This window comes from Sinocyclocheilus rhinocerous, unplaced genomic scaffold (assembly GCF_001515625.1).
Source record: "Sinocyclocheilus rhinocerous isolate Xijiao unplaced genomic scaffold, SAMN03320098_v1.1 scaffold752, whole genome shotgun sequence".
Classification (NCBI taxonomy): Eukaryota; Metazoa; Chordata; class Actinopteri; order Cypriniformes; family Cyprinidae; genus Sinocyclocheilus; species Sinocyclocheilus rhinocerous.
The window spans coordinates 520,350-548,107 of record NW_015639777.1 but is presented as its reverse complement, the minus strand read 5'-3'; the positions used below and the strand labels follow the sequence as shown (position 1 = coordinate 548,107).

The window sequence follows — 27,758 nt, the reverse complement described above, 5'->3', positions numbered from 1 at the left end:
GTAAAGAAAGCCTGTATTTTTATTTTTTATTGATTTACAAGTTTGATTCAGTTTGTGCTGCAATAAAAAAAATGACATTACAAAAGCATTATTTAAACATCTTTTCATTACACTAATGCTTTAGTGTCAGATTTGAAACTTACTATATTAGTGTCAGGTATATTTTTTTACAAAATAATCACCTGTCGACTTATGCTCAAGTCATTTATTCAATAAGACTGCCACTGTACAGGCCTGTCATATAGTCTATAATGCTAACAACATAAATATATTTACAACATGTGTAAATATATTTAAACAATTTACTCTAATTATAGTAGTGTAGGATTTTCGCAATGGAATAAATTAAAGCTGAATCACCGTGAAAGCTCTAGATCACAGCTGTTCAGCAGACTGGTGAAAAGGAATTAATTACATTATGTCCAATCATACAGTGTCTATAAGGCTTTCAAAATAATCTGTTTTAGAGAAAGTGCATTAGTATTGGTCAAATATACGGCATGTGTATCTACTGTACAATGCTTCAAAAATAAGAGTGTCAAGAATGGTTCGTTGTTTCTAGTCCACTTTTCTAATGAATATAGATTGTGATCTAATTATCAAAATGTATATATAACAAAATAACAAAACATTTAAAGAAACACCTTTATAATATTGATTAAATAAAAATCTCTCAGTGTTTTCCATTTTACCACTTAGTGTTCCTTTAAAAAATAAATATCAAAAAGCCACAGACTGTTGTGGTTGGCAGGTGGATTCAATTGCAGCCCACCACCTTATACTGTGATGCAACAGCAAATACCTGCATAATATATTCAGGTATAATACTGATAGAGATATAGAAGTCAGGCAGACATATGAGAGAGAAAAAAAAATCTAACTCAAAGCAGCATTAACAAAGAACTACACTGTCATCATTAGAATTTCAGTAGCAAGACATAAACTGCCTGAAACTAGACAAATTAGTATTGGCATGGATGTGAATCAGCATATCACTATAAATAAAGAATTTATGCTTAAACACCAGGTTTGGCAATGGGTAAACCCAAACGGTGATCCAGTGAAGGTTTCTAGTGTCCATAAGAAAGCGGTGATGTTGTCTGGATGGTGCCAAGTCTCCCATTCACTTGCCGTCTTGTCTGTGTGACAGGGACCTGTGTAATTGAAAGTCTTAAGTTGTAATATTTTTGTCTTTTATTCAAGAGATAAATGTTTTTAATGCAATTTAATCCATATGATGGTATCTCTGGTGTTACTGTCTTTGGTGTTACCAACTTTCACAGAAACTCCACATAAATTAATGTAAAAAATCATTAAGCTGCAAAATTCGTGGAAGATTAGTGGTAAAATACCAAAAGTAATAAATTTATCTAAAATCTCATTTTTTTTTAGACATTTCTCCTATATGGTTTCTTTAAAACAAGCTTGGGCTGTAACGAGCCTCTTACCTTCCTCAGATGTTGAGCCCCAGAGCCTGAGCGAATGGCCTCCAGAAGAGCCTCTCGGGCCGACTCTGGGTTTCCTCCAGCAGGCAGCACTAGAGGGGTCTTGACTGGAGCTGAAGGTGGAGGTGGGGGAGGACTAAAGGATGGAGGTGGGGATGGCACAAAGGCAGGAGAAGAAGTGGGAGGAGGTGAGATATCATCTCTCTGGACATTTCTGTCCTCCTCAAGTTTCCTGATCAGCTCCAACTCCTTAGCTGCTCCTGATTTGGTCTAGAAGTACGACAATGACATGGCATTTATAGTTAACTTAAAGGGGTCATATTCTGATGACGCAGTAATTACTAACTACAGCGGGGGAATAAATCTTCAATAATAAAGGCCTCCTGTAGCGAATCGATGCTTTTTTGTAAGAAAAATATCCATATTTAAAACATTATAAACCGTAATCTCTAGCTTCCGCTGTCGTATGCACGTTCATTCCAGGTGGATGACGTAGGACGTATGCGTGGCACATGCGCCGGTGAGAAGTGACGAATGCGGAAGCAGAGAGGAGAGACAAAACAAAATAAAACACCAGTCACGAACTAGAAGTACAAAACGAGGATTTGTAAACAAAAATGTCGGAGGATTTCTATATAAGCCAAGAGGAAACTGGTTTTCCTTTGCTGAAGTAAGGAAACTTTGCTTCCTTTGCTCCTGTAAACAAACGTTGGTTTTCACGAGGCTAGCATATACTCACCGGCGCATGCGCTACGCATACGTCCTACGTCATCTGCCCGGAAACGGCTTCCGCATACGACAGTTAGCGCAAGCTACAGAAAAGTGGTTATAACGTTTTAAATATGGATACATTTCTTACAAGATCGCATCGATTCGCTACAGGAGGTCTTAATTCAGCCCCCGGAGCCGTGTGAGGCACTTTTTTATTATGGATGGATGCGCTTTATTGGACTTCTTTTGAACTGTTGAACAGAAACACCCACCCACTGCCATTATAAAGCTTGGAAGAGCCAGGACAATTTTTTATATAACTCCGACTGGATCGGTCTGAAAGAAGAAAGTCATATACACCTAGGATGCCTTGAGGTGAGTAAATCATGGGCCAATTTTAATTTTTGGGTGAACTATCCCTATAAGACATCTTAAGACTTTTTAAAGGTGACCTATTATGCCCCTTTCTACAATATGTAATATAAGTCTCAGGTGTCCCCAGAAAGTGTCTGTAAAGTTTCAGCTCAAAATACTCCACAGATCATTTATTATATAATTTTGAAATGCTTATTTTGAGTGGAAGCAGAAACACACTGTTTTAGTGCCTATCTCTTTAAATGCAAATGAGCTGCTGCTCCCCACCCCCTTTTAAGAATAGGACTGTAAAGACAGCTCGTAACAAAAGATACTCTGATTAAAAAAAAACAAAAAAACATCTGTTTGGTTTTGATTATCATGTCTATCGCACTGAAATCATGCGTTTTAAAGCCACATTAGATTAAACTTCTGATATAGGGTTTTCTGAGCGCACACATCCGAAGCACACGCACAGAAAGTGTCTGTCATATGGCATGTGAGTACTAAACTAAGTTATCTTTCATGTCTTATTGTGATTAAACTATCAAATACACAAAAGTTTGTTAAAAACACACAAGTTACAAAAACAGTCTAGCTGTCACAGCATGTGAGTACTAAACTAAGTTCTCATTCACACAAGTTTACGTTAAAAACACATGAGTTACAAAAACAGTCAGTTATGTCTGTGACGGTAAACAGCTGGGAAAGAAATTGCATGCTTATATTAGATCTGTGTGGCAGCAGCGTAATACACAGTAAATAAATAAATAAATCCACTGCTCTCTTGTCTCCTCTGAGGCTGGGACTCTAAATAGTGTTCTGTACTTGTCTGTGCAGCTACCGATAGAACAGTTAACATGCTTTGCTCAAACTTTTGCCATGGCGTTAGAACTGGTACACCGTTGTCGCTTGCGAATTATGCGAAAACAGAATGGCGGTGCCGTGGGTGGAAACGTGCAGATTGAGGGGCGGTGATATTATAATAAGATCCATTTGCCATGTCACACAGGGAGCGAAATCTGACTCGCTCGTTTTTTCAGACACTTGCAGAAAAAGGCTTACTAAAACAAAGTTACAGGGTTAATCTTTTTCACGTTTCCTGGGTTGGTAGATGCACTGAGGACCCGATTATAGCACTTAAACACAGAAAAAGTCCGACTTTCGTGATATGTCACCTTTAAGGAACTGCGGCCACCCTGTTAACATTCACAATGAACGAGGCACTCAAGCAGTGCTTACTCAGCCACTTCTTTATAATAGCACTGTTCAAAGATTTAGAGTGCTGCATAAAAAAAACCTGCTTGCACTTAACATCTGGTCCATCCTTTTTTGCCTGCAGAATTTCACAGTACAAAGGTAAGTGTAAAAGTAAGTATCACATTGTTATCCGCAAAAAGATCCGCTCACATTTACCGTTGCTGTGCAAAATTTAACAAATAAAAATTCTGTTATTTCAGTAAGAATCAGCACAATCTAGAATTTTGAATCACAAGGATTCTCATTGGGTTCAAGATGATGCAAATTTCCTGTGTTGACTATTGACAATGGACCTTTTTTGCCCACACAATTTCACTAATGTGACCACACCTTAGGGTTGTAAAGGGGCAGAAATGATCCGGTAAATTTCCATAAACTTTCCTGAATTTTTGGAAATTTTTGGAACATTTTGACAATTTTCTGAAATTTCCGGAAAGCTTCCAGAAATTTCTGCCCCTATTCAACCCTACCACACCTTAAGTGTCACTAATATTTAGCAAAAGGCTTACTAAAACAAAGTTACAGGGTTAATCTTTTTCACGTTTCCTGGGTTGGTAGATGCACTGAGGACCCGATTATAGCACTTAAACACAGAAAAAGTCCGACTTTCGTGATATGTCACCTTTAAGGAACTGCGGCCACCCTGTTAACATTCACAATGAACGAGGCACTCAAGCAGTGCTTACTCAGCCACTTCTTTATAATAGCACTGTTCAAAGATTTAGAGTGCTGCATAAAAAAAACCTGCTTGCACTTAACATCTGGTCCATCCTTTTTTGCCTGCAGAATTTCACAGTACAAAGGTAAGTGTAAAAGTAAGTATCACATTGTTATCCGCAAAAAGATCCGCTCACATTTACCGTTGCTGTGCAAAATTTAACAAATAAAAATTCTGTTATTTCAGTAAGAATCAGCACAATCTAGAATTTTGAATCACAAGGATTCTCATTGGGTTCAAGATGATGCAAATTTCCTGTGTTGACTATTGACAATGGACCTTTTTTGCCCACACAATTTCACTAATGTGACCACACCTTAGGGTTGTAAAGGGGCAGAAATGATCTGGTAAATTTCCATAAACTTTCCTGAATTTTTGGAAACTTTTGGAACATTTTGACAATTTTCTGAAATTTCCGGAAAGCTTCCAGAAATGTCTGCCCCTTTTCAACCCTACCACACCTTAAGTGTCACTAATATTTAGCTTACCTTCTTCAGTCTGGCAGAGTTGTTTGGAGCTCTTATTGAGGAAAGAAGTGCTGAATGCTCGTTATCTGCATCATTGTAAGTTGGCTTCCTAACTGTGCAGTTGGTAGACAAGCCAGACACCTGAACAATGTGAAAAGTAAGACATTAGACAGATTTAATACATTCAATTCTCATTTTCATTCCTGATATTTTGAAAATCTTTAATCATAATATCTTTAACAAAGTTGTAAAAACATTCCAGCTTAAGATATTCCAAAAAGCTGATACATTTACTTTCATGCTGTGATTGACAGTTTACCTTTCTGAGCTGTTCAATGCCCTCTCCAGACTGTATGGCCTCCATAAGCGAGCTATGAATAGAAGTTTTCTTCTGTACAGGCTTAAAAGTAACAGGCTTGAACTTCTTAACTGGTCCAAACAAGTTAGCCTGGTTTGGTTCAGATGGAATCTCAGATTTGTGTAACTCTGGCTTCTTTGTAAGTGGTGGACGTGTGGTGTCTGTTGGCGTCTCTCTTACAGAGGAGGTGTCTGGGAACTTATTGATTGGTGTGGCTTCTTCAGAGGAAGACTCCATGTGTTTAATGTGAACAGACATATGTGTAGAAGGCTGGATTTTGTTATTTAAGGGATGTGATTCAAGAGATTTGGTTCTGTCTTCCCCAAGCAGAGTGCCTTTTTCAACGCTGCTTATTCTCTCAGAACTTGCCGGCTTTTTGGCAACATGACTGATGTACCTTTTCAGGTGTTTAGGGTGTCCAAAAGAAGGCATTGAATTTTGGGGGGGTTTGAAAGCATTAGCAGGTTTGTGTATGTTTGTAAGTCTAACCTCACTATTAAACTGTTGACTGACAGGTTTTTGAACACCAACAATGGACTCTGATGGTGCCTGCTTGATATCTGTTTTAGTGTTGGGAATGCTATTGTTTTTAGCAATGGCAGAAGCTACGTATTTTGGCTGGAGGTTCTTCTGGAGGGTATAAGAAAAGAGAGATCTCGCCTTTCAGCTGTGAAAAAGGGATTTTCTGCAGGCTCTGGGAATGAAGGCTTACTTGCCACTACAGCTATGGGCTTCCTTTCCAATATAATGCCCTCTTTATGTGTTTCCTCAGGAGGTGTTTTCACTGAAAGTTTAGAGACTCCAGACACAATCGAGGGTTTCAACACATCAGTATCTCTGTTGTTTACTATGGGCCCCTGGTCTTGCTTTTCTGCAGTGCTCCAGAATGTTTTGGCTTTGTCCAATGGGGATGTTTCTGTATTAGCGTCCACATTGGGATTGCCATTTTTCTCTGGGCCAGTGGAAATCTGTTTTTGTGTAACCATGTTGCCCTGTTCATCAATCTTAATGGCACCTATGACTAGAGAGCCTGTAGGCTTGGTCTGAGACACAGCTGGTTTGGGGGGGATGACAGTGAAGGTTTTCATTCCAAAGCGAGAGACGGAACTCTGGGTGATCTTACCCTGAGTTGTCGGGACTCTGATAATAGGTGTCCTTTCATCATAAGCAGTCTCTGTACTGAACCTCTGGACCATAGGTACAGTCTTCAGTCTCTCGTCAGGAACCTTTTGAACCCTTTGAACAGCAGGACACACAAAACTTTGGGACTTCTGTGATACTATGTCTCTCTGACTCTTTAATTCTTCATTTACAGCTTTACTCTTAGTCTCGGAGTTGAAGACAGCCTTCTGTTCCATATTGTACAGTTTCTCTTCCACAAGTTTAGTGTCTTGTGTTGGCTTCTCGCTGGTTCGAGGTGTACTCACGGTTTTCTCAATAACTGTGAGTGTAGTCTCTTGTGACTGCTTCTTTATGTCTGGAGATGGACTTCTGTGTTTCTCCTCTATCAGGCAGGCATTGTTGTTTTTGTTTTGTATAGCTTCACATGGTGCACACAATTGGCTGGTAATGTTTTGAGAGCTGCATAGCAATGCTGCCTCACACTCACTCGAGCTGCACCGGTCATCCTCAAAAACTTCATCAATAGTTGTCACTGGAATGTCCATGTCAACAATGGAAACAGGTATTTCATCCTCCACAAACACAGATGTTCCTGCTGAGTAATTAATGTGTAATATTTAGAGAAAAAAAACACAATTATGGAGCAAATTAGTCATTCAAACATTGTTCATGGTATGAGATTCACATGGTGCACACAATTGGCTGGTAATGTTTTGAGAGCTGCATAGCAATGCTGCCTCACACTCACTCGAGCTGCACCGGTCATCCTCAAAAACTTCATCAATAGTTGTCACTGGAATGTCCATGTCAACAATGGAAACAGGTATTTCATCCTCCACAAACACAGATGTTCCTGCTGAGTAATTAATGTGTAAGATTTAGAGAAAAAAAACACAATTATGGAGTAAATTAGTCATTCAAACATTGTTCATGGTATGAGAGCTGTCAGGAAACATGTTTACTTAAATTACTTCCTGGCAATTTACAGGATGAATAACTTAAAAAAAAAATTTTTTAAAGGGTCATGAAACACTAAAGTTCATTTTCCGGGATTATGAGGTATGTTTGTTAAACATCATAGAACACAATGTTAGAATCCGTTAAACTGAATTCTTCAACATTCAAACATTGTTCATGGTATGAGAGCTGTCAGGAAACATGTTTACTTAAATTACTTCCTGGCAATTTACAGGATGAATAACTTAAAAAAAATTTTTTTTTAAAGGGTCATGAAACACTAAAGTTCATTTTCTGAGATTATGAGGTATGTTTGTTAAACATCATAGAACACAATGTTAGAATCCGTTAAACTGAATTCTTCACAGGATGTGATGTTTTCTTACACCTATAGTTCATTGATGACTCATCTGTAATTTTTATTCACGACAGCACATGTTGGTTTCCTATAACAGACACATCAAACTGTACGATCACATACAGTAATTGAGAGACGTGTTCTTGGATCGAAAGTGAAGGTTTGTTTTCGATTTGTAAGGTTCTGTGATACATGAATTATCCTCCATATACCGAGTCTCCAACATAAATGTGATACATCCACACCATCAGTGTAACCATCATTGATAAAACCCATCAAACTGCTTACATAAATATGCCACAGAATATGTGACTTATACGTCACAGGATATGCGTGTATTAGCGTAATGTACGGTGAGCTATCAAAATCAAGTTTTGTTGCATGTAATGCTGAATTGCAACATGTATTTATGGGAAATTCTGATGTTTTTAACTCAATGACAGTGAAACAGAACTGTCTGAATCAGAAGACGCTATTGTGTTGTCTGTCTCTCTTCCATCTCCACTCAAAAGTTTTGGCAGTGACATAAGAAAGTTTGCTGCTTCATTATTTGTAGATTATTTTTCCGCATGTTTCTATGGTATACTAAAACAATGATAAGCATATCATAACTTTTAAAGGCTTTTATTGGCAAAAAATATAATGAGTCAATATTTACAGTGTTGACCCTTGTACTTCATAACCTCTGCAATTCACTCTGGCATGCTGGATATTAGCTTCAGGGCCAAATCCTGACTGATGGCGATCCATTCTTGCCTTGTAAGTTCTCGTAGTTGATCACAATTTGTGGGCTTCTGCTTGTCCACTCGCGTCTGTCCTTGACGTTTTTCTTGGAGAGAAGTGGCTTCTTTGCTGCCCTTCTTGACACCAGGCCGTTGTCCAAAAGTCTTGGCCTCACTGTGCGTGCAGATGCTCTCACACCAACCTGCTGCTATTCCTGAGCAAGCTCTGCACTAGTGGTGACATGATTCCGTAGCTGACTCCTCAGGAGGAGACAGTCCTATCGCTTGCTGGGCACTCTGGGATGTCCTGAAGACTTCTTCACTGCAGTCAAAGCGCTCTCCTTGAAGTTCTTGATGATCCAGTAAATGGTTCTTTCAGGTGCAATATTCTTTGTAGCAATTTCCTTGCATGTGAAGCCAATTTGATGCAAACCGATGATGGCTGCACATGTTTCTTTGGCAGTAACCATTGCTAACAAAAACACAATGATTGAAAGCTCATTGCTAACAAGAACACAATGATTGGAAGCGCTTCTTCCCTCCTTTTATAGCAACCAGTCTGCTCTTACAATCTAATTAGTATTATAGTGATTTCACCTGACTAGTACTCATTCACACTTTCACATGTGCTGCTGATATGATTAGTCAATTAATGTTAGCTGGTCATTTTGTGTCAGGATAAAAAACTGTGATTATTTTGTGTGTGAAAAGTTCATTTTTTGGCCAGTGAAGCCAAAAATTATTTAAAATGCATCTGATCAGTCTACACAATAATCTAGAAACAATGTGAATGAACACCACAACAGCTTAAGCAGCAAACTGCAAAACACAAAATTGATGTCACTGCCAAAACTTTTGGCCATGACTGTACCTTAACCACTTTTGTAACATTTTTCAACTATGGTGAGAACTAAAGTTATCGTGACCCTTTAAAGTATTAATGAGGAAGCATAGCTAAGAGGTTGAAACTTCATAAATAACTTCATCTGTGAGTAATTTACCTGCCAGATTTGCATCTAGATTGGCCAAGGTGAGCTGTATCTGAGCAGTAATCTCTGGCTCTTCATATCCATTTTGTCTCTTGATTGACTGATGTCCTCGCTGAATATTTCCACTACTGAAAAATCAATAAAACATCTCAGCTGGTTGTGTATTTGTAACACGCAAGGAAAAGAAATTGACCAACTTTAGGAAAGCTGTCCCTAGTATATCATTACTCACACAGTAATACTGCATTTCTGTATAAGAATTACAGAAATAGCATTCTTGTCTAATTATTGGATTTATTTTGTGCCATCAGTGTAGCAACAGTCTCACATACAATATTGAAGTCAGGGTCCAATATCAAAAGGACAAAAATTACAAATAAAATTGTACTTTTTGTATGACATTACAGTACAGGATTTATAGTATTAGATCAGAGGAAGAACTCCTGTTGCCCTGTGCTCATTGAGGAGTTGTATTCATCAACAATAAAGATTCCACCTGTCATTTCTTAACTTTTTCCCCCCATTTTTTCCTGGACTTGCCCTCTGAGCTTTCTTTGCACTTAGCAAAAAAAACCTCCCATTAATTATAGCCTACATTAAATACGTACACCAGGCACTGCAAAATGATTGAGTGAGTTGATGTGATAAGAACACAAGCCTAGAAAAATGTGTATTTTAACACCTTTGGAAAAGGCTGCTTTTAAAGATGACAGAGTGGAAAAACTAATAGCCCTTTCCTGGAAAAAAGAAAAAGCATGAAAAGACACTATAGAGTCTTATAGTGGAGACCGACCCGGAGTGAGAAGCTGGAGGTGAGGCTTCAGGCTTTGGCAGAGACATACATCTGGATAGCAGTCAGCACTTTCAGCTCCATAAAGCAAAGTTTTAAAAAGCCTGACTCCTCAGTAAGCCCTGGAGGTACTGGCTAGCTGGAAATGGATAAACGTGAGACTGGCTGAACTGTGGGAATGAATTGATGGTGGTAAACAGAGAGAATGAGAGAGATAAATCCTCAGCTCTGTCTCCACTCTGCCTGGGAGAGTTTTTGATTCCTGTCCAACTAGGGCTGTGCAAAAAATCAAATGCGATTTTCATGCTCATCTCATCAGTAAAGCCGGTTCTGTGATTAGTAGTAAATCTCCAGCACGTGCTTTCAGATGGAGCGGTATTTACTACACAGACCCGTAGATCACTGACAAGCTACGCAAAATCGCGTTCATAATCGGCAATGAATCGCCTGCTATTTTGAACGCGATTTTGCGTAGCTTGTCAGTGAAGGTCGCCGTGATTTTGCCAAGTAAGACATGTTCCAGGATCAACAAGGATGTTGATCCAGGAACATGTTGTACTTGGAGAAATTACGGTCACCGTCAGTGAACTACGGCTCTGTGTAGTAAATGCCGCTCCATCTGAAAGCACGTGCTGGAGATTTACTACTGATCACAGAATCGGCTTCACTGACGAGATGAGCATGAAAATCGCATTTGATTTTTTGCACAGCCCTATGTCCAACTGAGAAAAAGTCCAATAAACGGATTGATCTTATGGAGTTCAAACAATGTGGGGTAGATCAAGTGTGGTAAATATAAAATGACTGTTGTTGTTTAAATGTAAAATATCTGAAACTTAAATAAATTCATCACAATTCCAACTCAAATATGTGGGTAAAAATGTCCCGTTTCTTTCTATTTCATTGTTTTACAAGTTTATGAAAATCCAGCTACAACCAACTTCAAGTCGGCATCGAATCTGACAATATTTACCTTCTTAATACACATTTTTGTTAATGTTAACTTCTTGTTTATTGAACTATTATATAAAATCAGTATCACATGTGCTATTGTGCAGATATCAAAAGCTACTCTCAATGCTGCGTTTCAATAACGCATATGAGAACATTCTTTGTTCGACCGGTTGTGAAGCACGTGTGTCAAGCACGCCAAGAATTGGCTTAAATAACCTCGGTGGGTGAGCACGTGTGTCAAGCACGCCAAGAATTGGCTTAAATAACCTCGGTGGGTGACGTCATTTGATTATGTGTACCTGCAGGGTTATAAATAGACGTGAAACGGACACACCTTCAAGTTTCTTTGTCTTCAGGGACCGTATTGTGTGTGTGTGTGTGTGTGTGTCTGTGTGCGTTTTTGCGCCGTGCTGCATCGCAGTTTGTTTTTTGAAAAGAAAGAAAAGAGGAATTACTTGCTATGTCAGGGGATTCCGCTAAGAGATGCGTGTCTCCTTGTTCAAGGCTCATCTCGCGAGGACAAAGCATATGAGGAGTTACTCGAGGTGGTGACTCGGGCAGTCCACAGACTAAAGCTGGACTGGCCACAGGAGCAGGAGACCCCCAAATGCTCGAAGCTCAATGACAGATTTCTGTCAGGTGGCCAAGGGAAGGGACCTCAGCGATGGTCTCTCCCCTTCTTTGGCGATCTCCATGATGAGTTAACTCGTTCATGGAGTAAGCCCTATTCATCCCATGTCTTTGTGCCATCGACGTCGATTTATTCGACCATCGTGGATGCAAAGGCACGGGGCTACATGATGATAACCCAGGTGGATAGACGCTCACAGTCTATCTCTCCCCTGGGAGCTCATCCTCTCTGAAAAAAACAATGCTCGCTTTCTCTCGCCTTCTGGCCTATTTGGTGGCTCTGTCAACACAGTCATCAGTAGGTTCCGGGAGGCGAAGCGTTACGAGAAAGCTTTTGTAAAGTTTCTCCCCCGTCATGCTCAAGCGTTAGGACTGTCAGCCACCCAGTCCCGACCAGGTCTGGATTCTCTGAGGCGTGAAGGCCAGAAAGAGAGTGTGGCAAGTCGTGCGCCTCCTCACAAAGACTGGGGAACAGCTTGCCGCACTCCACAGACCACAACTAAGAAGCCAGACCTGAGGAGCATCCGCTCCTCTAAAAAGAAGTCCTGAGGGTGGTGCGCCCAGGGCCGTGGGGGTGTGTCCCCTCAGGGAGGGGCACAAAAAATTCCAGCAGAGAGTAGGGACTCCTTTCCTGCACCCTCAGGGGACCGCTGTACAATCTCCAGCAGACAGTAGGGACTCCTTTCCTGCACCCTCAGGGGACCGCTGTACAATCGCCATTGTTGTTTCGGAGGACAGCGGTCTCCAACAAAATGTTAAATGTTCGGTTGCCTCCTGCCATGTTTCAGGACACCGAACATCTAACATTCCCCCAGCAAAGCGAAATGTGTCAAAACTAGTGCTCCTTTCAGAGAAATTGGCAGCGTGAAAACTACTGTCAAATACCTCTCCGTGGGTCGAAAGAACTGTAGAGAAAGGCTACAGGATACAGTTTGCACGTCTTCCTCCGAGTTTCAACGGCGTGGTCTCCACTTCCGTGAAACCGGAACAAGCACATTTGTTGACACAGGAATTGCAAGCTCTGCTGGACAAAGGAGCCATAGAACATGATCCCCTGCCAGACAGAGAGTCAGGTTACTATAGCCTGCATTTTCTGGTTCCCACGAAAGATGGGGGGTTGTGTCCAATTTTAGATCTTCGCGGGTTGAACCGCTACCTCAGAACATGCAAGTTCAAAATGCTGACAATAAAAATGATTGTTTCTCAGATCCAATCGGGGGATTGGTTTGTGACAATCAATCTTAAGGATGCATACTTTCACATAGAAATCCTGCCACAACACAGGAAGTTCCTGAGGTTCGCTTTCAGGGGCGAAGCTTAGCAGTATCGGGTTCTTACATTCGGCCTAGCCTTGTCACCCCGCATATACACAAAATGCATGGATGCAGCACTAGCTCCTCTGTGACTCCAGGGTATTTTAAATTACATCCGCATTTTAAATTACATAGACGACTGGCTGTTTTTGACCCAGCCTCAAGAGTTTGTGCTTCAACATCGGGATATAGTCCTAGCTCATCTCTAATCTCTGGGGTTGAGACTCAACGCCAAGAAAAAGGTTCTCTCTCCTGTTCAGAGGACAACGTATTTGGAGGTTGTATGGGATTCGATCGAGTTCGGCCGCAACGTGATCTGTGTGTGTGACTGCACTTAACATCAAACTGCTTCTGTTTCACACAAATGCTGGCACAGACGTGCACGTTCGGCTAGAGTCGCTTTGAACTCGTGCATCTTCGGAAGCGGAGCAAAAGTTACAAAAAATGTTGTGCACGCGAAACGACGTCGCGCGCCACTCAAAGCGAACTTGCGGACGCGTCGAGTATAAATCAGCCTTGAGCGTGTGTGCGTTAAATACAGTGAAGACAGCACGTTAGTTTAGAACGTAGAGAGAGTGTTAATTTGTGCGATGATAACCTACCAGCAATGTAAATTATTTTTTTTATATATTAGAATGAGTACATTACAATATAAATTTATTAGAAAAAGTACATTATTATTTATGGGCTTAAAAACAAGATGCAAACAATCAGAATATTGTACCTGGGTGGGAGTGCACAATGTAAACATGAAACATATGCCATTACCTATATTGTACTGTGGTACAGTTATGGAGGCCCTTCATAATGCAGAGGTCAACTGTCTGCTCTGCCAATAGTTAGAAATGTCACTATAGTAAGCAGTGTTTAATAAACAGCTGTTTTTCTAAATTCTGCTAAGGTGAAATTCAGTGCAGTCATGTATCGTGATATGTATCGTATCGTGGCCCCTGTATCGTGATACGTATCGTATCGTGACTTTGCTGGTGATACACAGCCCTACTAAACACCCTAAAGAATATCAAGCTAGGCCAGAAAGTTACCATCCATTACATTCAAAGGGTTCTAGGTCTCATGGCGGCTGCATCCACGTTGATACCTTTGGGCCTCCTGCAATCCTGCAGACCGTTTCAGTTGTGGCTCAGAGCCAGGGGATTTCATCCAAGGGCCAATAGCCATAGACAAATAAGAGTTACTTCCTCCAGCAGTTAAGAGGCTACCATGTCCTAGTGTGGGTGGACAACACTGCGGAAGAGACCACTCTTACATAAATCGCCAAGGCGGACTGCAGTCACGCCACCTGAACAGGCTAGTGCAGCAGGTTATGCTTTGGGCACAGGACAGGTTCCTGTCCCTCAGGGCGATTTACATTCCCGGGCATATGAATGTGGGAGAAGACTTGCTGTCCAGACAAGCTGTGACACACGGGAATGGAAACTCCACCCCGAAGTAGTCATTCAAATCTGGGAAAGATTTTACGAAGCAGAGGTGGACATCTTTGCTTCAAAGGAGACAGCATGATGTCCCCTCTACTTCTCTCTGACTCCTCCGGCTTCCCTGGGTCTGTACGCAATGGCCCACACATAGCCCAGACTGCATCTTTACGCATTTCCCCATATCTGCTTCCGGGAGTCCTGCCAAGGTCCGTCAACAAGGGTCTCACCTCTTACTGATAGCACCCCGTCGGCCCGACCAGAGTATATTTCTCAGATCTAATATCCCTCCTCGATGGCTCGTCATGGGCAATTCTGGTCAGGAGAGATCTCCTATCTCAGGCGCAGGGGATGGTATTTTATCCCCGGCCCGAGCTCTGGAACCTTCATGTCTGGTCCTTGAGGGGGACCAACTAAGAGATGCTGGGCTTCCAGGTGATGTAGTACAGACTATTGTAAGTGCTAGGGCTCCCTCCACTAGAAGGAGTTATGCCCTCAGATGTTTTTGAAAGTGTTATTAACACACCATGCAGATCCAGTTCACTGCAAAGTTGTATCAATACTGGAGTTCCTGCAAGATAAACTGCCGAAAGGCACATGTCCTGGTACTCTCAGAGACTATGTGGCCACACTATTTAGCCTTTATATTTTGGCTTGCCATGCTCTGATTGATGGGGTCTCTGTGGGAAAGCACCCTCTAGTCTCCCGCTTCATTCGTGGAGCTAAGTGGTTGAAGCCGCCCACCAGAGTGACAGTCCTTCTAGTGCTTGAGGGTCTGGTGGGGGCCCCTTTCGAACCACTAGAGTCAGCGCCTGTCAGGTTTCTGACTCTAACTATGTTTTTTCTCATGGCTATTACTTCTCTGAAGAAAATTGGGGATTTGCAGGCACTGCCAGTCTCGCCATTCTGCTTAGACTTTGCCCCTGGACTGGTCAAAGATATTTTACATCCTCACCCTAATCATCTTCCCAAAATTCCATTCTCAACCTTAAATCAGGTAATTCTTGAAGCCTTCTGCCCTCCACCGTTTACGACATCAGAGCAGGAAAGACTTCACTTACTGTGTCCAGTATGTGGTCTTCAGATTTACGTCCATTGCACTTGCCAGTGGTGTAAGTCGGAGCAGCTTTTCATATGCTATTGGGGCCACAACTGGGGGGCAGCTGCCACGAGAAAAACAATGTCACATTGGGTGAGGGATGCTATTGCCCTAGCCTACTAGGCGCGTGGTCAAGCTTTGCCTCTAGGAGTTAGGGCCCATTAAACCAGGGAGATTGCATCCTCTATGGCTTTAGCAAGAGGTGTCCCCTTGCAGCAAGTGTGTGATGCGGCGGGCTGGTCCTCCCCGCACACATTTATCAGATTCTATAGTTTGGATGTCCATGCTACTCCAGGCTCGCATGTCCTTGAGTCAACATCCCAACGTCATATCTGAGACCTCTTCAATGTTTGTGCACAACCTTGAGGGGTCCAGACACTTCCAGTGTGGCGGGGTTGGTATTCTCATTCCCATATGCGTTATTGAAATGCAGCATTGAGAGTAGCTTTTGATAGGGAACGTCTCGGGTTACTTGACTGTAACCCTGTTCCCTGAAAAAGTGGGAATGAGATGCTGCACCTCAATGCCGCACTGTAGGCGTGCCTGGGCGTCCCTTCAGACAAAGGTATAACCTGAAGGTGTGTCTGTTTCACATCTATTTACAACCCTCCAGGTGCACATAATCAAATGACGTCACCCACCGAGGTTATTTAACCCCCTGGGGTCGAAGCCCGCACTGGTGCGGTTTGTCTCATATTTTCTTGATGACCGCGAAAAGAACAAAAAATACTCCGTAATTTTTGATCGTACAGATAAGAATAAGGTATCGTTTGAAACTGCAAAGGGTCTACTTTTATTTGTGCATAGTCATAATAACAACAACACAATGTGCTTTTGTAAAATAAAGAAAATAAACATGGTGCGTTCTCTGCCATCTCGGTTTTTGTCACCTCTCTTCACAGACAAGTAAATAAAACAACCTGAATCTCTGCGAATATTTGCCTCAAAGACATCAGAAATATATGTATAGAAAGCTTGAAATGTCTACTTTTAAATTAAGTAAGTTACGTCCAAACAAATATTCTGTGATTAAGTAATCCGTATGAAACCAACGCGATGTCCAGTTCTCCCGTCTCAACTCATTATCTCTAATGCAGTCATGCCCATGAGCCGATCGCCCTTTTCAAATTCTAAACATTCATGTGAGATGCGCGCGCATGTAAATGCCCACATCATCCGTAAACAAACGTGAAGAGTTCATCCTGGCTACTTTTTGTTTCTGGAAGAAGACGCGCTGAGAGGTATAACCCACAATTTACCTCACAACGCGATGCATCGCGCAGCTAGATCCAGTGGAGGATATCATTCTGATGAGTAGCCTAAGATTACTTGCATCTGTTGTTATTGTGTTATTGTGACATAACTTGTACACATTTTACTATTAGACTTTTCCTAAACTACAATTCCTGACTACATGTATGAAATCAAGTGAAACATTTTGAAATATGTGTCATTTCATTGTCTAAATGTATCACAACACCAGGATGTTTGTTTAATGCTTTATAACATTTAAAACCACAAGATATAAAAGTAGTATTAACACAATGAATGTTATTAGTCTAGGAATGTTTGGCACAAAGGTGTGTTACTGTTCAAATCTCAGTGTTCAGATCAGTATGTTCAATCATGTGTCCTTGACCTTCACTGTGTATATTTTTAGTATACTGTATTGTAAATAAAATACAAATAATAATCAAAAACCCACATTATTTTACTCTCAGTTTTTCACTAACCACACATAAACGTTGTTTTCTCAAAAACACAAACATGTACATTCATGCTGCTCACATATTATTGTAGCCCAGATTGTGCTGAATACAGTGTTATCAGATTTTAGCCATTAATATGCTTTTAAGATACTGAAAAAAAACACAAATGTCAGGGCATGTCAAAACTTCTCCAGGACCCCAAAACACCCTCAGACCCCAGAGGGTCAAGCCAATTCTTGTCATGCTTGACACACGTGCTTCACAACCAGTCGAACAAAGAATGCTCTCATTTGCGTTACTGAAACGCAGCATCTCATTCCCGCTTTTTCAGGGAACAGGGTTACTGTCAAGTAGGGCTGAAACGATTAGTCGACATTATCGACAATAAAAAAATTGTCGACAAATATTTTTGTTGTCGAGTAGTCGTTTGATCTCATATGACCTAATGTAAGAGCCTGCAATAACGCGGTTTGACCAGTGTGGCGCTGTAGCGCAAGACTAATTCACCTCTCCTGATGCAATTCAAGAGAAGAAAAGACAGCGCTTCAGACAGAGCAAATGCAGCCGAACCTGAGGCTGCTGAGCGGCGTTTGGATGAATATGTAAATATATACTGCGCACTTTCCTCTCAATAACAAAATAAACACATCAAAAACTGACAGCGGTGAGAAAGCAGCAGTTTAAAATGCATCTGATTACAGCGATGTGGATGTTTGCACGAGCTCTGCAGTTCAGTACTTCAGTAAAGTCACGTCACGTTTATTTATAAAGTACGTTATGCAATAGATAGCCTTAAATCAAGCAGCTTTACAGTATTATTAAACATGAAAAAACAGAGTCACTTTCAGTTAGAATTACAACTCTATTTTCTGTTATAAAGCAGCTCTCCAGTGTGGAGCTAGCAAATGATAAAATCTTTTTATTAGTGGGAAAAAAAACATTTCATTATTTTGTAGAGATCAAACATTTTGTTTGGTTTGTAGAGATCAAAGCTTGATCTAGCTCAGGACTGTTTTGATTGTTGTTCTGATTCATAACCCTATATGGTATTTTAAGAGAGATTATGTTGTGAATAAAATAGTTTATCCAAAAATAAAACATCTTATCACTTAACCTTTTATTTTATTTTATTCTTATCCATATGACTTACAAAAAGAGATTGTAGGCAGAATGAAGTGTCAATCAGCTACTTTTTCATTTAGCTAATTAAATGGTGAATGAGAGAGTTTCTCTGCCATCTCATTTTGTGTGCCGAATATATTTATTTGTATAACTGTAATTACATAATATGACTTTTAAAAGCTGAAGTGATTACCTTAATTTATTTGTTATGAATATGTATAACTCAATATTTTAACTAATTGCAAAAGCTGAATAATCAATAAATGTCTACTGACTAATCAGCAAAATAATCGACGATTAGTTGTTCCAATAATCGTTAGATTAATCGATTATCAAAATAATCGTTTGTTGCAGCCCTACTGTAAAGTAACCCGAGACGTTATTAAGCGCACCAATTAGAATGTTAAACAGAGACATAATTACTTTTATTAGGTGTTGCATCTGAATACATGTTTAGAGATTATCAAAATGTTTATTTGAAGCGTCAGTTTTTGCATTATTATTAGTCAAACCTGAACACACACACATTCATACATTAAGAGAGAGAAAAGCCGTATCTGGGTATATTACGAAAAGATTGCTAAAACATCGTGCTAGGTTTAAGGCTAGATTTTTCATTCATGTTTTTAACAGGACACACTGCAGCATATATGTGAGTTAATGTTAATAACCTTTGTGAATGCGTTCGTAGATTTGATGCTGTCATTCCGGTATCTTTAATTGTTTTCGCACATTCACTGCATCTGATTCTGACACACTAATATAACACACACGGTGGCTTCTGCCAAATTTCATTCCCTTCTGACTTTACGGAATGTATGTGCAATACGCGGACATACGTCATCAAATACTATGATAAGAGTCTCATCTACATCAACAAGGAAATACGTGATGCAGATATAGTAAAAGCATAAAAGGAAATTCCAAGTTCTTTCTTTATGATATCAGTAGTTTTAGTTTAAAATATTGTTAAATATGTGTATTGATATATGTTTAAAATATTCACAAGTCGAATCGAGTCAAGTCTGAAGTCATTTCAGGTTGAGTCTGGAGTCGAATCTGAAGTCTATTAAAAAGCGACTTGAGTGCGACCCGAGTCCCTAACTTGAGTGCCCATCTCTGCCTTAAGCATAGCAGGGATAACCCTGTTTAGAGGCGCTGCAGCACTGTACCAACTAGGCAGTGGACTGGGTTCAAGTGCCGCAGTTTGCACCATGACTCAAAGATCTTCCAAATCATCTCAACAACCTCAGTTGAAAGACCAGAGGGAACAGTAGGTTGACTCATCAGAGGCAAGTAAATTCACTTCCGCTATCTCTTCACTTCATGACCTGTGCCATATGGACTTAACCAACCTGTGGGTGGGGTCATCATTGGGGTCAGAAAGGATGTCTGCTCCCAAGTTTTTATGCCCCAGAATGTAAACTGCCCTCAGGGAGACCAATTTGATTTCTGCCCAAAGCAGGATCTGCTGCACTAGAACGGCCAGTGCGCCACCAACTGAGTGAAACTGCAAAATCAGACCAAATTTTTGTGTTGAACATTTAGGTTAGTGTGAACAGGCCTGTGCCAGAGGCTTTTGTTAGTTGCATACCTTTGTCTGGCGCCCCAGGTTGCACAACCCTCATCGCTGTCACTGGAAGAGTCTTTGGACTGGTTAGCAGGCAGAGCTGAGCCACTGTTTAAAGACATGATATCCACGGGTGACACAGACTGTATCCTTTCAGAGGGAGAGACTGGGATGGACTCATCGGCCATGCCGTCTGATGCTGCATAGCCCTGGTCTGCAAAACTCTCACTGCTGGCAACAGACACCGTTTCCATTTCCTGCTCTGCTATCTTCTCTGACACAGACTCAGGAGCTGAATGCAGCCAGGCTGAGAATAGAGATAAAATGTCAATGTCATTTATGGCTTAAAATGCAGAATTCCTAAATTGCCGGTCCTGGGGTGGCTCTGCCCTGCAGATTTAAGATACCCGAGCAAGCTAATCAATTCAGAGTTACTAGAAAATTACAGTTGGGTAAGTTTGATCATGGTTTGAGCTAAACTCTACAGGGCAGTGGCCCTCCAGGGCCGGATTTGAGGAACCCAGCTATAATGGGTCAGTACTTCAGATTGGGTCAACTACGTAACATGCTTCATCAATTCACCATATCCAAAATAACAGAATTAGTGCAAAACGTGCCGATACGCGCACTCTGTTAAAGCTAGCATGTGGAAAGGAAAGGATAAAAGGAAAAAAGATGATAACGCTACAGACACACATAGAAGATTAAAGACAGTCAATCACTACTTACTATCAAAATTATTGCAATCACGCTTCAGTCCAGTGTTTGATTTGTTACTTCTGATCAAACCCCTACAGTTATAGTCTCATTACACAATTTGGCCACCTGAAATTGATTTTAAGGATTGTAAAAGATTTCGCAATCACGCTTCAGTCCAGTGTTTGATTTGTTACTTCTGATCAAACCCCTACAGTTATGGTCTCATTACACAATTTGGCCACCTGAAATTGATTTTAAGGATTGTAAAAGATTTATCTTGTTATAAAGCAAAATCTTTGATCTCTAGGAGTGTTACCATCAGCCAATTAAATGCTCCTACAAGCTGTCAATGGGACAATTGGGACCCAAGTAATGGCTACAATTTGTATCATACAGCCTGACATAAAACAGCTGATGTTGCACAGTATGCCATGGCTTCAAGCAATGATCGCAAAGGACTGTAAAAACTTCACATATGAGCCCGGGGAGAAAAGAAAAAAACGTTCTTTGAAGGATATCAAAACATATCTAGGGGAAAACCACTTAGCACCTTAAAGTTTTGGAAAGACAAACACAAAGCCAAAATGTATCTGTTCTTTTTAGGCCTAAACAAATCTGATCTGTATTTTCTGTGTTTCTTGTATATGAAAAAATGAGATGGTGAATAAAATCAAATGGAATGTGGGTCATGGATTAAAGCCAAACATAACTCACTTTGTTCATGAGAAACTGCTTGTGCAACTTCTTGTGCCTATTCTTCAAACTGCTCTCTTTTTCTGCTGTTCAATCATGACTTTCTCTCTCATTCTCTAAACCCTAAAATCTCTCACATTATCATCTGTTATTACAATAAATGCAACTGCCTTTTTCAGGTTATTCAAATCAGACAAAAGTGATGAAGGAGGATTTACCGGAGGAACCTCAGGATGAACTCAGGGTATGTTGTGAGTGAATGTGTGTGTGTTTTCAGGTTTGGTAGTTAAGTTGAAGAGAGTCCTGTTCCTGGATTCATTGTGACTCACAAGCTGTTTCCCAACCCTTTCCCAGCAGAGCTTATGTATACGCCAGCTGCAACCACAGAGAGTGCATACACACATACTCACTATCGATTAGTGGCACATGACATTTTGTGTCATGAGTAAAGTGTCACATCCACAAAATTAGACATTTTCCTGAAATCAGAGCCGCACTACTAAGTCTGATATTATTGACATCTTGATTACATATACACCCGTGCAAAGATCAACAACAGACCAACATGCAAAATGAAACAATCCACCTTACTTTGTGGCAAACCACACAAGGAGATCTTCCCAGGTGACAAATCATTGCACAATTGTGGTGTTCCGCTGAACTCAATCTTTGGTTTATTTCCAGCACAATCTGACATTAGATGCATACTTGCCACAGGAGCCATAAGTAGCACTTTATTAAAAATACCTAAGAAATGAATAGCACATAGTGGTAAGTAGTGGCTTTAGGGGTGTGCGATATTGACAAAAAATTATATCTCGATATTTTATGCATTTGTAATCATGCTTATTTTTGAAGAAAAAAAACGGCACTCTTCGAGTGATTTTAACTATATGAAATGATATAAATATGTACATTTTCTGCCCCCATATCTTGAATTTTGTGATCTTTCTTAATGCATTTTAATAGACTGAATCATGCAGTGAAAGAAAACACACTAAATGCGCACACGCACTAGTCTAGACTTCACGTAATGTATGCGTGTGCTCTGTAGGGATGTTTTGAATGGTTGTTGCAAAATACTCGATAATGTCAAATTGCACATCGTTAAAACAACAATTGCGATATTATCGCAGACGATATATATCGCACACCCCTAAGTGGCTTATTATAAACTGTAGTTATGTAATGTCAAGCTGTGAGGACTCACACTGACCACACTGTAAGAAAATTTCTTAAAAATCTACAATATTCAGACTGAGCATACAACATTTTTTTTTGATCAGCTAACAAGCAGTGATTCATTAATACCTATGATACCAATAAACCAACTTTGTTGGTTGCGTCACATAACTTTGATTTAGGAGACAAAGGTTTTCAGATGTTAATAATATTTTAACAAAACCTCTTTACTGTTTTTTCCCTAAGTAATAATAATAAAATAGTATGCCAAACAATTTACTTTTCAATTTTCACCTTTAAAAGGTATTAAAAGGACCCTGACATTTTATGCTTTCCCACAAAATATCAAAATCATTTTAACGCTTAAAACTCCTGACTAATCCTGTATGAAATGGGATAACAACCTCTACTGTATGTGTAATCAACACAGCTAAAATCACAAGAGATGCTAATTGTAATCAAAATAAAAAATAAACTTTGAAGTGCAGACACATCTCCTCAAATAATTTAATAAGAATAAGTCACACAGACCCTTAAAGACAAACATAAAATGCACAGAATCTGAAAAAGTTGTCACTTACACTTGGGGGCAAATCGTGACAGTCACGACTCATGCAGCTGTAAGGTTTGTTTTTATTCGCGATCTTTACAACACGCATTACATTACGTATTTCATGGCACACTCGTTTTATGCGGTTTTGGCGCCACCTATTGTTGTGGGTGTATTATTGACATGTCAAAGTCTAGACCCTGAATATAAGACGACCGCGTTTTTTCAGATGTATTTCCAAGAAAAAAACATCGTCTTATATTCGGGACAATACGGTAATACAGCAATTAGCACTTCATTCATGCTAATTCAAAGTTGAGTGTAAACAAAGACATTATTTTTCTTGATTGTGTTCATGTTTCCCTTCATAAATCTGTGGTTTGCCTAGTCATAAATATAATTCTAAACATGGTGGTATATATGTTGTCTTAAACAAAACAGAAATCAGCATGCAGCATTAAAACCTGTGCGCATGACATTTGATAACTGTCATTGACTTGTGAACATTACATCACATGCTTTAACATCCCTCAAACCATTTCCGAACATCAGTTTAAGCTCGGGGTAGGGCCGTGTTTGTTTTGGTGATTTCAAATATCAACATTGGCTACCAGAAATCACTTACTCTGCCTTTAAAGGGATAGTTCACCCAAAAATGAAGATTAACCCATGATTTACTCACCCTCAAGCCATCCTAGGTGTTTATGACTTTCTTCTTTCAGACTAATACAATAGGAGTTATATTTAAAAATGTCCTGGCTCTTCCAAGCTTTAAAATAGCAGTGAATACTGGTCAAGATTTTGAAACAAAATAAAGAGCATAAATCCATCATAAAAGGTGCTCCACACGGATTCGGGGGGGTTAATAAAGGCCTCCTGAAGTGAATTGATGCGTTTGTGTAAGAATAAAAACCATATTTAAAACCTTATAAACCGTAATCTATAGCTGCCGCTAACTGTCATATGCACGTTCAGGGGAGAGTGGCATTCCAGCAGATGACATAGGACGTATATGCTAGTCTCACGAAAACCAAGTTTTGTTTCAAGCAAAGGAAAACCACTCTCGTGAATGCGCGTACGACAGTTAGCGGAAGCTAGAGATTACAGTTTATAAGGCTTTAAATATGGCTATTAATCTTACACAAATGCATCAATTTCTTTCAAAAGGATTTATTTACCCCCCGGAGCCGTGTGGAGTAGTTTATGCACTTTATTTTGCTTCAAAATCTTGACCACTTTTCACTGGCATTATAAAGTTTGGAAGAGCCAGGATATTTTTTATATAAATCCGTTTGTAAGTAAATCATGGGGTAATGTTCATTTTTGGGTGAACTATCTATCTTTATTCATATTTAAATGAATGTAAATAAAGAGCAGTGCTCCAGGACTGATGCCTACGTAACTCTGACCATGCTGTCCGGTTCCATTCCTTCATCTGACTTCTCAAGCTAAGCAAATGCAATAGAAAAAGGCGCATATTTACATAGAAATAAAGTTCTTGAGCCATGTCTTGGCTTGCTTTAAGCTTTAGGAATCAAAGCATAGGGGGAGCAACAAGAACAGTGTGGAAGACAGAAGCAAGTGTATAGAAACCCATCAGGCAGAAGAAGGTGAATAAAAGGAGGAAAAGGTGGAGAAAGGATGGACAGTTCACCGGCGTCCAGAGCGCAGGGAGACAGGTGCACAGCAATAGACTGCAGAGGAAAAAGAGAGGGAAAAGCAAATATTGCTTGATTATAATGTAATATTTAGTGTATAATTGTGGTAAAATCATCTGTAACATCATGCCGTGAGAGGCATATTACTTTTATAAAATGATAAATAGTATAGTTAAATGGTCTAACTATACACTGTTTACAGTCACCAAGCAACTTGGTGCATTAATATAGAATTTAAATGTGGGCACAATCCACCCCCATACACAAATACAGATACATACACAATAATAAAAAAAGACCATACACACGTAGAATACGTACAAGTTTTAGGAGTGACAACCACATTTAAATACAGGACTAAATCAGCTAAATTATAATTCTGCGTTAACTCCAAAAATTGCAATGACTGGCAAAGTACTTACCACAAGATTTTGAACTTGCTGTAAAACAGAAACATGGATGCCAACATTTACCTATTTGGTGAGACATATTATTGTCTGACAATTATTACTAAACTACCATCAACAGATGCAGCTTTTTAAAAAAGTGTGCTTTGTAATAATGTCAAATTAAAAGCTTTACTTTAAAGTGCATTTTAAACCATGTTTTAATAATCTTGTGTTGTGCTCTGAAGAAGTACATTTTGATGTGCTGACTAACATATTAAAGCACATGTAAAGTACTTGATTATAATGTTAACTAGTGTGTTATTCAATATTAGATTTAAACTTAATGTATTTAAAAGTTACTAAATTGCAATTTCATTACAAATGTGTAATCATGAATATATTTAAATATATGACATTAAAGTTTCAACAGAAATTACATTTAAGTTTTTTAGTTTACAGTAGATTGTTGTCAGTGCATTTGGCAATACACTTCTGTCCATATTTCCAAAAGAATACAGTAATTATGAAATTACATATAAAGATGTACTTAAGTCCTACTTAAGTGGGACAAAAAATCACTTTAATGTTCAGCTAACAGCATTTAATATAAATTAATTAATTAACATGCAGTTAAGTGTCTAAAACCATTATACTGAGTTCGTAACTCTTTTCAACAGTGCTAACATGTACTTTTTTCACAAAGAAGCTGAGATGTCACTGAGATGAACTAACAGCCAGTAGTTCAGGTCAATTCTGTACAGATTCTGCAGATTTAATATGAATGTGGTTGTCATTCCTGAAAATTACCTGTCTAAATGGGATTAAGTAGGAGTGACAATTATTTTTAGCTGTGTTCTTGGCTAAAGGAATATTGCACATACACAACAGGTATGTTTTAGTCAACATTGAACCCCCAAAATTTCTGCATTCAGGAGAATGTCAGTACTGTTTTATGTTAAACCATTTCTAGATTGTGTCAATGCACTGGATTTTATGCTTACACTATGTGATATACCAAGCATTCAATTTAATATACAAAGCGACTGGCTACACGATAATATTTAGTATGATGTTTATTTACATGCTGTGGTATAGCCACGTGTCAGATTTTTCAACGGTGTCAAAAGTAATATAACCAATCAAATTTTAAAGCCAGAAGTATCAGTTTTTCCACATTTTCATTCAGCAAACACAGTGATAGATAGATAGATAGATAGATAGGTATGCTATGTGTTTTTGCTTCTCTTCATCTAAGAAAGTACTGAAGTAAACATAACACCAAGTGTTGGCCACAGAGAGCCCATTAGCTGCTAGTGTGTCAGTAGAACTCAGTAGAACTCTGCCAAATGATTTAGCTATGCCAAATATTTGTAAAAACATGGCAGACCTATCCAGACAATGACTAATTTGTATCAAAACAGAAGTCCAACCTTTTTAATATGACTTCTTACAACACAAGCTGGACGAAGTGGTTTGCCATCACATCAATCTCTCATCAAAGAGAGGCAGAGCAAACGGCAAATGATATGTGTTGGAATGAGAACTTCCTTCTGAGCCTATCATAGCGAGGACAGTGTGAACCATGAACTTATGGCAAATGAGTCACATATCACTCTTTGCAGAAGTATATGTGCAGACACACACATATCTGAGGACATATGAGGACAGGCAAAGAGGGACATCTTTAACAATAAACACAAATTGAGAAGCTTAAAAAGCTTAAAATCAAAAAGAGGAACAAGGCTAAAAGGGAACAAAGTATGAATCTACATTCAGGCAGCAGATCTGGAGAAGGAGAAGAACTTAAAAAATATATTGTCAGACATAAAGAGCCAGGGATTATCTGGAGATCTTTAAAGGAGAGTTTGAAGCTGGAAGTTAAAATTATGAGACCTACACTGAGGAACAGTCTGTACGTGATTGTACGAGGCATCTTGGGAGTCCTCCCAAGGGGAACGGGAAGAGTTGGAGGAGACCTGGGAAACTTCTTGCATTGAGTTTCCTCTTGGTATTTCTAGCAAGTGATGGTTAACACCTGTATGTTAATAATACAGTGAGTATGATTGGTTACAGGAAGGAATCTTGTGTGGCTCTTTAGCAGTGGGACACTCTTATTCTATTGTTACATACTGCCAGTCTGTTTCTAAGATACAGCATTGTGACGAGTGGGGACGGGGCCGAGAGCCGTGGGAACGGAGCGAGGCCGGTGGAGTGATTGCTAATGAGCGACACCTGCACTCACTCGTCACAAGCATTTTTTAGTCCAAGAACATTCAGCTCCAGTCAATAAAAAACTCCCTGAATGTTTTTGCACCCGCTTGAGTAACCCACCTAATTATAATACTGGGCTAATTACCAAACACTTCAATGTATAAATAAACTGTGGGTTAGTTTGGGGCTGAAAACAAAGACATTAAGCCAGGACCTCTTTCAAAGGACATTTCCTGCATATGCCCCTACCATACTGTTATGATGCCCTGTCCGGCCGGAGCGACGATTCAAAAAC

At 39.7% G+C, this 27,758-nt stretch overlaps 1 protein-coding gene across 1 annotated transcript in view; it reads right to left on the bottom strand.

The window, feature by feature from the left end:
* Positions 1 to 683: 683 nt before the first annotated feature.
* Positions 684 to 27,758, bottom strand: part of LOC107751876 (protein cordon-bleu-like) — an 83,696-nt gene continuing 56,621 nt past the window's right edge. Inside the window, 7 exon segments of the mRNA XM_016567642.1 lie at positions 684 to 1,154; positions 1,449 to 1,715; positions 4,977 to 5,096; positions 5,275 to 5,925; positions 5,928 to 7,045; positions 9,474 to 9,589; positions 20,106 to 20,388. Of these exon segments, the coding sequence (XP_016423128.1) occupies positions 1,071 to 1,154; positions 1,449 to 1,715; positions 4,977 to 5,096; positions 5,275 to 5,925; positions 5,928 to 7,045; positions 9,474 to 9,589; positions 20,106 to 20,388 (2,639 nt within the window). The 3' untranslated portion in view covers positions 684 to 1,070.